The 14770-nt window shown below is 41.6% G+C and overlaps 1 protein-coding gene across 1 annotated transcript in view; it reads right to left on the reverse strand.

The window, feature by feature from the left end:
* Positions 1–14770, reverse strand: part of rhpn1 (rhophilin, Rho GTPase binding protein 1) — a 99442-nt gene that overhangs the window by 16204 nt on the left and 68468 nt on the right. Inside the window, 2 exon segments of the mRNA XM_061780357.1 lie at positions 8172–8366; positions 8709–8825. Of these exon segments, the coding sequence (XP_061636341.1) occupies positions 8172–8366; positions 8709–8825 (312 nt within the window).

The following is a 14770-nucleotide window of genomic DNA, read 5'->3' on the forward strand; positions in this document are numbered from 1 at the left end:
GTTCCGTTTGCAAGTAGTGGGAGTAAACAGAAGCAGCACCTCCTCGCCTGGCTCGCCCTGTAGCGGGATTGGGACGCCGATTCAGCTGTCCTCGGAGCCTGCTAAAATTAGTATTATTATAATTATTGTTTCTTCAAATACCTTAACCTGAATAAGGTTCAATAAATAAATAAAAAATACATGACTTCATGGACAGCCCTTTTTAAATAGAGCAGTGTGAAGTATTTGGTATCCTTAAATGTGTTTGGATGAAAAAAAAAAAAAAACAGACTGTACATTGCAAATATTGATTTGTGAACATACAAACGCAGACAAAAAGCCGGGCTTCATTTCCTGATCTTGCACTATAGCAACCGTGGCATTTTTCCACAGGCTGGAGGAGCTCCTGCCTGGGAAGGTTTTTTATTTTCTTCCCCCCCCTCAACTGACGAGACCGGACCGTCAGAACATCCCCGCCTCCAGCCTCACGATGGTGTTCGTCTCCCCTGGCCCAGCCAAGGGAGATGCACAAGCCCACTTGGCCTCGGACCTCCGCTCCTTCACGGGACCGAGTCGGCCAGCGGGGGAACTTGCCCCCAGGGTGGGAGCGGATCTCGCCGCTGAGCCCGGCTTTCGCATAACCAAAGCTCCTTGTCCACCAAGTGCGACTCAGTCAGAATCAGAATCAGAATCATCTTTATTTGCCAAGTATGTCCAAAACACACAAGGAATTTGTCTCCGGTAGTTGGAGCCGCTCTAGTACAACAGACAGTCAATTTACAGAACACTTTGGAGACATAAAGACATTGACAAAAAACAACAACAAACAACAATTGTGCAAAAAGATGCAGAGTCCTCTAGCACTTAGAGCAGTTTGAATGGCTAATATCGCAATAGTCCGGTGCAATGACCATTGTGCAAAGGGCACTGAGACTTCAAGGAGTGTATGCGGTTTAAAGTGACGAGTAGTGCGATAATCTGGGACAATGGTTGTGCAAATGTTACAGATACTCCTCAATCAGTGTGCAAATGGAGCAGATGCTACTCTGGCATGAGTGGCCACTATATGCAAATAGTGCAGCACGGCGAGACAACTACAGTGAGTGCAGGAGTAATACATAATTGGCCCCACAGAAATGTGACAACGAACTCAAGTCAAAAAATTGCCAGCTTGTTGTAATGGAATTATAAGTTAGCTGTTTAAGAAGTTGATTGCAAGAGGGAAGAAGCTGTTGGAATGTCTACTAGTTCTAGTTTGCATTGATCGGTAGCGCCTACCTGAGGGAAGGAGCTGGAAGAGCTGGTGACCGGGGTGGGGAGGGTCCGAGAGGATTTTGCACGCCCTTGTCTTAGTTCTGGCAGCGTGCAAGTCCTCAAGCGTGGGTAGGGGGGTACCGACAATCCTTTCAGCAGTTTTGATTGTCCGTTGCAGTCGGAGTTTGTCCTTTTTTGTAGCAGCACCAAACCAGACTGTGATGGAAGAACACAGGACTGATTCGATGACCGCTGTGTAGAACTGCCTCAGCAGCTCCGGTGGCAGGCCGTGCTTTCTCAGAAGCCGCAGGAAGTACATCCTCTGCTGGGCCTTTTTGAGGACGGAGTTGATGTTGGTCGCCCACTTCAGGTCCTGGGAGATTGTAATTCCCAGGAACTTGAAGGTCTCGACGGTTGACACAAGGCAGCTGGACAACGTGAGGGGCAGCTGTGGCGAAGGATGCCTCCTGAAGTCCACGATCATCTCTACAGTCTTGAGCGTGTTCAGCTCCAGGTTGTGTCGGCCGCACCACAGCTCCAGCCGCTCCGCTTCCTGTCGATATGCAGACTCGTCACCGTCCTTGATGAGGCCGATGACAGTGGTGTCATCTGCAAACTTCAGGAGTTTGACAGTCGGGTTCGCTGAGGTGCAGTCGTTCGTGTAGAGAGAGAAGAGCAGCGGAGAGAGGACACAACCTTGGGGCGCCCCAGTGCTGATGCTGCGTGTGGATGAGGTCTCCCCCAGCCTGACCTGCTGTGTCCTGCCCGTCAGAAAGCTGTAAATCCACTGGCAGATGGCAGGTGAGACGCTGAGCTGGAGAAGCTTGGATGAAAGGAGTTCAGGGATGATGGTGTTGAACGCTGAGCTTAAGTCCACGCACAGGATCCTCGCGTAGGTCCCTGCACTGTCGAGGTGTTCTAGGATGAAGTGCAGTCCCATGTTGACTGCATCATCCGCAGATCTGTTCGCTTGGTAGACAAACTGCAGGGGGTCCACCAGGGGACCTGTGACACTCTTGAGGTGGTCTAGCACAAGACGTTCAAAGGACTTCATGACCACAGATGTCAAAGCGACAGGCCTGTAGTCATTGAGACCCGAGATTGCAGGTTTCTTGGGGACTGGGATGATGGTGGAGCGTTTGAAACAGGATGGAACTTCGCACATTTCCAGTGATCTGTTGAAGATCTGAGTGAAGACTGGCGCGAGCTGGTCCGCGCAGACTTTGAGGCAGGATGGGGACACGTGGTCCGGGCCTGCCGCTTTGTTAATCTTTTGTTGTTTGAAGATGCGTCTCACATCCTGTTCATGGATGGTTAACGCAGAGGTCAGAGGTGTGATTGTGGTCGCGGGTGCGGCCGGGTTGGTGTGTGGTGTGAAACTGTCCTTTTCAAATCTGCAGTAGAAGGTATTCAAGTCGTTGGCTAGTGTGCTATTGTTCTCAGCTTGGGGGGATCGTCGCTTGTAATTAGTCAGCGACTGGAATGCATGCCAGACTGATTTAGAGTCGTTTGTGCTAAACTGTTTTTCCAACTCAGAATCTTTGCAATCATTGCAGGTCTTTGCAATGTTAATTTCTTTGGTCAGCTGGTTTCTAGCTCGATTATACAGGGCCCTGTCCCCGCTCTGATATGCGTCCTCCTTAGCTTGGCGAAGCTGCTGAAGTTTAGCTGTGAACCACGGCTTATTGTTGTTGAATGTGCGAAATGATTTTGTTGGTACACAGACCTCTTCACAGAAACTGATATAGGATGTGACAGTGTCCGTATATTCATCCAGGCTGCCAGCTGAATTTTCAAAGACACTCCAGTCTGTGCAGTCTAAGCAGCTTTGAAGTTCCATCTTGGCTTCATTTGTCCACTTTTTGACTGTTTTCACTGTAGGCTTCGCACATTTAAGTTCTTGCCTGTACGTCGGTATTAAGTGAATTAAGCAGTGATCAGACGAGCCCAAGGCTGCACGAGGTATAGCACGGTATGCGTTTTTTTACCGTGGTGTAGCAGTGGTCTAAAGTATTATTTTCCCTGGTAGGACAGTCCTTGTATTTAGGGAGTTCGTGGTTGAGTTTAGCTTTGTTAAAGTCCCCGAGAATAATGAGGGGTGAGTCGAGGTGTTTTTTTTCAATTTCGTTGACTTGATCGGCGAGTGTTAGCAATGCGGCGTTCGTGTTAGCTTGAGGCGGAATATAGACGCCAGCGACAATGAATGATGCGAACTCACGTGGCGAGTAGAATGGATTACAGTTTAAGAATAGCGACTCCAAATGCGGGCTGCAGTGTGTGCTGAGCACCGTGACGTCCGTACACCATTTTTCGTTGATATAGAGGCATATCCCGCCGCCCTTTGTTTTCCCCGATGATTCCATGTCGCGGTCCGCTCGATGAATGGAAACCGGGAAGCATAACGGCGCCATCGGGTACAGCGTCGCAGAGCCAGGTCTCCGTGAAGCACATGGCCGCGGAACGTCCGAAGTCTTTACTGGTCTTTAACAGAAGATGAAGCTCGTCCATTTTGTTGGGTAGGGAGCGTACATTCGCGAGGTGGATCGACGGGAACGCCAATCTGTGTCCTCTCTTGCGGAGTTTCACCTGAATGCCGGCTCGCTTCGCTCTGTGGCGCCGCTTCCGTCTCCATGCGCCGAAAACCGCGGACGCCGCTACGGTGAGTAACTCGGGGGAAAAAAATTAGCGGATATTTGAAAGTTGGTGACAGAAAGTCCGGAGTAGACTCCTTGATGGTTAGCAGGTCTCCCCTTGTGTAAGTGAGTCGTGTAAGGTCTCCAAAGACGGACGAAAAACACAAAAAACACAAAAACAAAGACAATACTAGAGAGCGCGTTACCGAGGCGACCACACTGGTAGGCGCCATCTTAGAATGGGAAAATGGGAAAATGTAAAGATCGATGTTTGGAAGTTTTGCTTTCCGCTGTATTTTAATCCTTTTATTTCTAACCTTGCGCGATGCCACATCCAGAAATAGTGGCTCTGTGAATGAAAAATGCCTACAGAGGTCTGTCCAACCAATCAGCATTTGCCAGCACAGCCCGCCTCCTCAAAGAGTTCCTAGTAGCTCTCAGAAGACCCTATCCACCAGGAGGAATGAAATAATCCAGGGGGAACCTTCCGTACCCTGGAAGTTTTTTTTCCGGTGGGGACACGGGGGGAACTCAAGCTACCAGGGTACCTAGTAGATATGTTCCTGCAAAGGTTCTTGCGGTGGGAAATCCCCTACTGTCATCAACTTTCAGAATATAATTCAAAGGGTTGGCACTGGGTCATGAAACCTTTTAGACAATGTGGCGAAACAGTATACAAATCTACACGTGTGTAGTTAGCCACACCATCATGTGTTTTTATGTGGCTAAACCTTTGGCCACACTCAGCATGTCCTCGCTAAGCTTTTAACGATGTGGGCCCAAGTAAAACTACCGAGTCATCAATCAGGACAAGGGCTGAATGATTTGGGAAAATACTCTTACTGCGATTAAATAAAATATATGACTTTAATATTGTGATTGTGGGCGGAACGGTGGACAACTGGTTAGCACATCTGCCTCACAGTTCTGAGGACCGGGGTTCAAATCCCGGCCCCGCCTGTGTGGAGTTTGCATGTTCTCCCCGTGTTTGCGTGGGTTTTCTCCGGGTACTCCGGTTTCCTCCCACATACCAAAAACATGCATGGTAGGTTGATTGAAGACTCTACATTGCCCGTAGGTGTGAATGTGAGTGCGAATGGTTGTTTGTTTATGTGTGCCCTGCGATTGGCTGGCAACCAGTTCAGGGTGTACCCCGCCTCTTGCCTGAAGATCGTTGGGATAGGCTCAAGCACGCCCGTTACCCTAGTGAGGATAAGCGGTACAGAAAATGGATGGATGGATGGATGATTACGATTTAGCTTGTGATTTTTGGGGGGAAGTTTATCTTTAGCATTATTCACTAAATGCAAGAAATAAATCATTTTATATTATGACCAACACAACACTGGATGCAGCCACTACAGACAATAAACATCTCTTTCCTGTAGACCATGCCTAAATGTTGTGATGAATTCATGTAACTAACACATCTTTATTTTAATATTGAATTGTAAAAAGAAAAAACCTCTATCGCAGTAGAATATTGACTGATTGTTTTAACTTCATGTCTTGTAAACATGTAATAATGATGCTCATGCCAGTTGCAGTAGTACTGCTGTTAGTGTCAGCCGAGTATAGAGATAAAATGAAGAGTGACACATCACCAAGATGTGAGTACAAAAGCAGTTGTAATAGTTAACGATATTAAATGTTAATTAATGTTCTCATCAATTACAGCAAAAGTGTTGATGATTCACTTGTTTATATAATAATCATAAAGAAGGATCTTAAGGAATCTACCTAGCTAAGGAAAAAGGAGAATTTTCATAATATTCGAAATCTTTGGTGGTCAATATTAGTAGGCTGAGTAAAGCTGTCATGGGTTTTGACGCAGGTGATTTCGATTCGCCAGCGTGGCAAGATGGGCAATATTCGCATCGCCACATCCTGTTTCAAATAGCCATTGCTGAGATGGCAAAGTGGCAGGGCAAACCCTGAATTCAAATGATTGTGAACAAACCTCCCCATTGGGAGGTTCATAACATTTGTAGTGTATATTGATTGCATAAAAGCATGATTAATTTGAAAAGGGTAGTCGGAGAGTAAACACCTGCATTTACTTCCGGGGTAACTCAAGTGAACGTTAGAATCAAAGCTATCTTTGTCTCGTATAGGGCGGCAAGTCTCTTTTTATATTTACAGTTTTAGGGAAAGTGAAGAAAAACCTCTTGATCAATCTCTGTTCTCTAGAAGGCTCGCTACATTCAATAGGATGATAGTTATCGATTTCAGCGGTCAACTACTGCACTCAAACACACATAGTACACAACAGGAGGTTTAATTAAGAGGAAATTTAATGAAAACTAGAGAGAAATTCAGGGAACAGATGCAGAGGGACTTGACTGCGAAAATTACAGGTTCATCCCAAATTGTTATGCACGAACTTGTACTTGTTGGTGGCCACGCTCTTGCGCTAGACTGCGAGGGTAACTTGTGGTAATGCCAGGAGTGTCTCTCCTGGGGCAGTGCGAACAAGCCCCGCCTGGGAAAAAAACAGAAGCAGCATTGCAGGCTTCTTGTAAGACAGCCTTCATCGCGGTCCACGTGGGGACAAACAAAGGGAAAGGGGGGAGGGTTTGCCGGTGCCAAGGTTTTGGAGCGTAGCAGGAAAACAAGAGAAAGAGAGATGAGGAGAAGAGTTGCTACTTTTGTACCTTTAGGGAGGGGTCAAAAGACCAGCGTGGGACAATAGACCACACCTCTACTATTGAATTTCACCCTAAGTTTATCAATGGGCTAAAACCCAGTATATCTTAAAATAAAAATAATTCCCAGCTTTTGCATTGTCTCACACATAATGGTATGCATATGCAATGATTGTTTCACATTTTGTTTGGTGGAGCAGGTACAGTTGATGTCAATGATGTAACTTTTCGTATCGTCTGAGGTAAAACACAATCATATCGTTCTTTTCAAACAGACTTGACAGCATACGTGTGTAAGAAGAAACAGTCATTAATGACATTGATATCGCGATATAACACTGAGAACATTTATGCAGGATTTGTCTGTTTGAGAGCAGGAATTTAACACACAGTATTTTTGTCATTGAAATTCAGCTTGCAGTGACTCTTAAGTACCAGCGGGGTCACTCATGTGCCACTGTTGACCCGAGAGAGTCCGGTGGGAGAGGTCCTATTGGAGGTTAAGAATGTCAACAAAGGGCCTCTGGCGGGTTCATGGGGCGGCCGGTTAACTAATAAATCCATGGAGGCCAGTTTAACTAATAAATCCATTGTCTTCAATTATTCAGAATTTCCACATCAGGTCATGAGGCCCCCAGATATCCGGTTATTTGGCTGTCCACACTCCACGACCTTCGTGAGGATAGGCGAAATGGAAGATGAATGAATAAACCAATGGCTGTCCACACTGAAAGGTCTTTGTTATCGCGAAGTCCCCTGACGGCAGTGAAGGGATCTTTATCTAGTTTTACGGATGCACTTCAGTTAAGACAGATGTCCGTTGGTTTTGGAGGCCTGGTCTGCTGGCTGAGCATTCAGGGGTAGAAATGCATAGGTCATCAGTTTTTGGTGCGCCATCAGTCACATATATCTGGTAGGGAGTATCCGTTACAGAGTATTTTAGCTTTTTAAATAAAAAGCTTAAAATGCACTCTTCCAATTTATTACACACAACAGAGTTTCAAGACCTGACAGGTTTTAAAGAACTGAAAATAGTCTTTTATTGAATTTGCAGCATTAGAAGGTCATATTTACTGAAATCAAAAGCTATTTTATTCAAAACCATAAGGGCTTGTCAGCCGTTTTAGGGTCCATGAAGGTGCGAAATTGACTTCTGAAAAGTATGTGGACTTTCTGACTGACCACTTTCTTCCATGGTAGCAAAAGAAAAACGCTTTAATTTACAAAATCATCTTCAAGCATGACAATGCAACATCTCTAAGAAATTCAAGCAGAAACTCAGAAATTCAAAAGATAAATGTAAGAATTGTGAAGATGCTATTAAATAAGGGTCCTGTGTCAAAATTAAACTTAACTTATGATGTTGACCTCTGAATGCTGCTAATTCAAATCAATGACTATTTTCAGTTCTTTAAAAACTCTCAAATATCTTGAAACTCTGTTGTGCATAATAATTTGGAGCAGTGCATTTTAAGTATTTTATTTTCCCCAAAAATACTGTTATCATTGGGAGGTTTGTTCAAAAACATTTGAATTAAATGGGTTGTTGACTTGAAAATGATAAGTCATTTGTATCAATTAAGGAAATTCTGAGAAAAATATCATTTGTATAATCATTTGGAACGCACTGGAGAGTAGTGCTGCCCAATTTTAGACTTACACTGTATCTCTGGTGCCTCTACAGTTTCGTCAAAATCGTCCTCTTGGTCCAGCTCAGAGTATTTGTCCAGTGAGCGTTTGTGTGTTACTGTTAGTACATCTTGCAGTATGTCCATCTTCCTTAAGATTTTACACAGACTATGGACCCGCATTGCTTCTTCATGTTTCATCACTGCATGCCGCAGGTGGGCTTTACCTTCGAAAATAATTTAGCAGTAGTACTTTGTTACAGAGTAATGTACATGGCTGCAATATAACAAAGAGTGAAAAATCTAAGGGGGTCTTAATACTTTCCGTACCCATTCTATACAGGGGGAACGGATTATTGTGAAATTCAGCTGTATATTGTGCAATAAAAAATTTCTTCTTTGAACCTGCAAGCATTAGTTTTTTACAGTCTTGGTTCTGAAATATTGCAGTTTCCACAGTTTTACAATTTCTGTGACATCATGGACTTAAACAGCAATCCCCCCCTTTTCTTACGGTGGAATGAATGGACTAAGTGACAAAACGTTTACCGCTGATATATTGAACTCACCAAACCTTCGTCTTTTTTCTCCGTCTCTTATAATCTGACGGAGTGGTGGCCCTGCAGGTGTGCTGACATAGAATTGGAGAAAGACCTTTTCTGCTTCCTCGTTGACTTCTTCAGACACTAAAATGGTATAAAAATATAAATATTACCATTTTCATAGAACAATGCTACATTAATTATTACGCAAATGATTTCCAGAGGTTAGTTATAGTGATGCACCGAAATGAAAACTCTTGACAGAAACCGAAAACAGAAACTGATTTCCAAGTGCTGTTCATACAAAAATGCAACACAAAGCGCTTTACATTAATTAAAATATAAAAATAAATCAAACCTGCCAATTATTAATTATAAAGTATGCCACTTATTAATAAAATTGCATATATGGCTATGACTGTAGAGTTGCCAACCCATAAAAATCACATCATAACATTTTGTCTGAATTTCCATATTTGGAAATATATATATACATATATATATATATATATATATACATATATATATATATATATATATATATATACATATATATATATATATATATATATATACATATATATATATATATATATATATACATATATATATATATATATATATACATATATATATATATATATATATATACATATATATATATATATATATATATATACATATACATACATATATATATATATATATATATACATACATATATATATACATATATATATACATACATATATATATACATATATATATATATATACATATATACATACATATATATATACATATATATATATATATATATATACATATATATATATATATATATATATACATATATATATATATATATATATATACATATATATATATATATATATATATATACATATATATATACATATATATATATATATATATATATATATACATATATATATATATATATATATATATACATATATATACATATATATATATATATATATATATATATATACATATATATACATATATATATATATATATATATATATATATATATACAGTAGGTACGGAAAGTACTCTTGACAGAAACCGAAAACATACATACATATATATATATATATATATATACATACATATATATATATATATATATATATATATATATATATATATATATATATATATATATATACATACATATATATATATATACATATATATATATATATATATACATATATACATATATATATACATATATACATATATATATACATATATACATATATATATACATATATATATATATACATATATATATATATATATATATATACATATATATATATATATATATATATATATATACATATATATATATATATATATATATATATATATATATATATATACATATATATATATATATATATATATATATACATATATATATATATATATATATACATATATATATATATATATATACATATATATATATATATATATATATACATATATATACATATATATATATATATACATATATATACATATATATATATATATATACAGTAGGTACGGAAAGTATTCAGACCCCCTTAAATTGTTATATTGCAGCGATTTGCTAAAATCATTTAAGTTCATTTTTTCCCTCATTTATGTACACATAGCATGCCATATTGAGAGAAGAAAAAAAATTGGTGAAATTTTTGAAGATTTATTAAAAAAGAAAAACTGGAATATCACACACTCATAAGTATTCAGACCCTGTGACACTCATGGTGTCCTTTACTTCTGATCAATCCTGAAATGGTTCTACACCTTCATTGGAGTCCAGCTATGTTTGATTATACTGATTGGACTTGATTAGGAAAGCCACACACCTGTCTATATAAGACCTTACAGCTCACAGTGCATGTCAGAGCAAATGAGAATCATGAGGTCAAAGGAACGGCCCGAAGAGCTCAGTGACAAGGCATAGATCTGGCCAAGGTTACAAAAAAAAAAAATCTGCTTCACTTAAGGTTCCTAAGAGCACAGTTGTCTCCATAAACTTTAAATGGAAGATGTTTGGGAAGACCACAACCCTTCCGAGAGCTGGCCGTCTGGCTAAAGTGAGCATTCGGGGGAGAAGAGCCTTGGTGAGAGAGGTGAAGAAGAACCCAAAGATCACTGTGGCTGAGCTACAGAGATGCAGTCGGGAGATGGGAGAAAGTTCTAGAAAGTCAACCATCACTGCAGCCCTCCACCAGTCGGGTCTTTATGGAAGAGTGGCCCGACAGAACCCTCTCCTCAGTGGAAGTCACATGAAAGCCCGCAAAAAAACACCTGAAGGACTCCAAGATGGTGAGAAATAAGATTCTCTCGTCTGATGAGACCAAGATAGAATTTATTCGCCTTAATGCTAAGTGGTATGTGTGGAGAAAACCAGGCACTGCTCATCACCTGTCCAATACAGTCCCGACAGTGAAGCATGGTGGTGGCAGCATCATGCCGTGGGGGTGTTTTTCAGCTGCAAGGACAGAACGACTGGTTCCAATCGAAGGAAAGATTAATGCAGCCAAGTATAGGGATATCCTGGACGAAAACCTTCTCCAGAGTGCTCAGGACCTCAGACTGGGCTGAAGGTTCACCTTCCAACAAGACAATGACCCTAAGCACACAGCTAAAATAACGAAGGAGTGTCTTCAGAACAACTCAATGACTGTTCTTGAATGGCCCAGCCAGAGCCCTGACTTAAACCCAATTGAGCATCTCTGGAGAGACCTGAAAATGGCTGTGCACCAACATTCGCCATCCAACCTGACAGAACTGGGGAGGATCTGCAAGGAGGAATGGCAGAGGATCCCCAAATCCAGGTGTGAAAAACTTGATGCATCATTCCCAAAAAAGACTCATGGCTGTATTAGCTCAAAAGGGTGCTTTTACTAAATACAGAGCAAAGGGTCTGAATACTTATGGCTGTGTGGTATTTCAGTTTTTGTTTTTTAATAAATCTGCAAAAATCTCAACAATTCCGTTTTTTTCTGTCAATATGGGGTGCTGTGTGGACATGAATGAACATTTTTTACTTAAATGATTCTAGCAAGTGGCTGCATAACAACAAAGTGAAAAATGAAAGGGGATCTGAATACTTTCCGTACCCACTGCATATATATATATATATATATATATATATATATATATATATATATTTCATTCGGATCTCCATTAGGGCGGCATGGTGGAAAACTGGTTAGCACATCTGCCTCACAGTTCTGAGGACCCGGGTTCAAATCCGGCCTCGCCTGTGTGTAGTTTGCATGTTCTCCCCGTGCTTGCATGGGTTTTCTCCAGGTACTCCGGTTTCCTCCCACATCCCAAAGACATGCGTGGTAGGACTCCAAATTGCCCGGAGGTGTGAATGTGAATGGTTGTTTGTTTGTTGTTTATGTGCGCTGCAAGTGGCTGGCGACCAGTTCAGGGTGTACCCCACCTCTCGCCCAGAGTCAGCTGGGATGGGCTCCAGCACGCTCGCGACCGTAGTGAGAATAAGTGGAAAATAGAGGGATGGATCTCCACGCTCCCTTTGGGCTCGTCGTAGCTAGCATGATGATGGAACAGCAACATGTCTCTCATAATTAATTGCGACATGCAAATTTGATTTATTATAGTAAAAAAAAGTTCATCTTTGTTATTGTTTGTTTATTGCATCAACCTTGTAATGCCGTGTACATTTGCAGCCAAATGTTTTCTCTTGCATCCTCTTCTTTCATTTTCTGTATCTACTACTGCTGCTGAAATGATGCAAATTTCCCCATTGTAGGACGAATAAAGGTTATATTTTATTATCATGATTTATTTTATTAATGTACTTTTAAATCACCCAGTGCCAAAGCCACCCAGTGGTTGGCGAGATTAGCCAGTAAGGACAGCAGAGAAGCAGGACACGAGAGCAAGACACAACAGAGCGAGAAGAGGTGGGAGTCAAAGGTTAAATACCTTGGAGGCATGTCCAAGAGGGAACCGGAGAAGACCACGCCCATCAACTTGATTTTTACAATTAAGCCACGAAAATGGTGTAAAAATCATATATTAATATAAAATACTCCCAACTTTGTAGTCTTACTCATAGATCAAGCACATAGAATGATTGTTTAAAGTTTAGTCTTGGCAGATCGATTGCTTATTTTTCAATCACATTTCATGCTGTTTGACTTCAAATCAAAACGAACAGTTCAAGTCTTGCAGCTGGACCTGTAAAGTTGACACATAGACACAGACGTCAAGGCATACATTTGGAATATTGGCACACAGAAAGGAAGAATTGAAAGAGTGGCGGCCAAGGCGAGCCACAGAAAGATCAAACGAAAAGCAGGCACTTTCAATATCACGAACAACGCAGAGGGGAAGAGAAAGGCTGGGAACCCGCACAGAAGGAAATGCACATCCCAAGTGGTCATTGCAAGTGCAACAGAAGAGTCAGGTCCAAGGCGTTGCCTGGGAAACGAAAGGGTGGGCAGGGTGGTAAAAATGGCACTGAGGTGCACTTTGCAAGGGGTCCTGTGGTCTCAAAAGCTTGAAAGAATGGCCAGTGTCACGAGGACGGCCACTGGTGGACATCGTCGGCGTTACCGGTGTATACCCCCTTTTGTAAAAATGTAATTTGGCTGCGGTTTTGGGAGAGGCGGCGCATCCAGGAGGCTCATAGTGTAGCACTGTGGGTGGTTTCTCTTGTGTGTTCTGGCCTTCGCAGGGGTCTCCGCACCTGTGCATAAATCTCGCGCCTATTATAGTAAATTAATGGCATGAAACGACAGGTATATCAGACAGATCTTGTCCAATGAGCAAAGGTACTGATTTGACAGTTGACATGAACACAGGATGAATTCTGCAATGTGGCCCTATTGTCCAATGTAACGACACGAGTCTAATTTGGTGTTAACTAGGGCAAAGGGGTGAGTTGAGAGTCCGACCCTCCTGCTGTAATTTGTCACACAGTAAGTCAAACACGTCCTCGGACATGACCGTGATGTCTGCTGCAGTATCCATGAGTCCGTCATATTGGAACGTACGTTCAAGTGTGGTTGTCAAGTAAATTTTTTTGATGTGTCATTAACGGTTAGAATACCTAGAAGACGCCAAAATGGCTGTTTCTCTTTTTTGTTTGACAGGTCGCTGGAGTCATTCAGTGAGTCACAGGACATGGTTGCAGACTGTCGAGGTGTAATTGTCGAACTGTGTTTTGGTCTGCGAATTTTGGTTTTAGTAACAGGATTTTCCCATTGAGGACTTCAAGGTTAGCATCTTTGACAGATTCTTCATAACCCGGGACGAGGTCTTTAGTTACCTCCAAGCTGTGTTAACGTGTCAAGATTGTCGTATTGACTGGGACTTTCTGAAAGTCCCACCAAGATTGTCACACTGATAAATAAATCACTAAAATTAATATAGAATCAATATCAATAAAAATTTTATTAAAGCTTACTCATTTACTTGTCCAAATCAAACTAGAAGCCGAACAGCAACAAGTCAAACTGAAGTTTGCAGATGACATCACTGTCATCGGCCTCGTCAAGGACGGTGACGAGGCTGCATATCGACAGGAAGTGGAGCGGCTGGAGCTGTGGTGCGGCCGACACAACCTGGAGCTGAACATGCTCAAGACTGTAGACATGATCGTGGACTTCAGGAGGCATCCTTCGCCACAGCTGCCCCTCACGCTTTCCAGCTGCCTTGTGTCAACCGTCGAGACCTACAAGTTCCTGGGAATTACAGTCTCTCAGGACCTGAAGTGGGCAACCAACATCAAATCCGTCCTCAAAAAAGCCCAGCAGAGGATGTACTTCCTGCGGCTTCTGAGAAAGCACGGCCTGCCACGGAAGCTGCTGAGGCAGTTCTACACAGCGGTCATCGAATCAGTCCTGTGTTCTTCCATCACAGTCTGGTTTTGTGCTGCTACAAAAAGAACAAACTCCGACTGCAACGGACAGTCAAAGGATTGTCGGTACCACCCTACCCACCCTTGAGGACTTGCACGCTGCCAGAACTAAGACAAGAACGTACAAAATCCTCTCGGACCCTCCGCATCCCAGTCTCCAGCT

The sequence above is a fragment of the Phyllopteryx taeniolatus genome, chromosome 7 (genome assembly GCF_024500385.1).
Source record: "Phyllopteryx taeniolatus isolate TA_2022b chromosome 7, UOR_Ptae_1.2, whole genome shotgun sequence".
In the NCBI taxonomy this organism is placed as follows: Eukaryota; Metazoa; Chordata; class Actinopteri; order Syngnathiformes; family Syngnathidae; genus Phyllopteryx; species Phyllopteryx taeniolatus.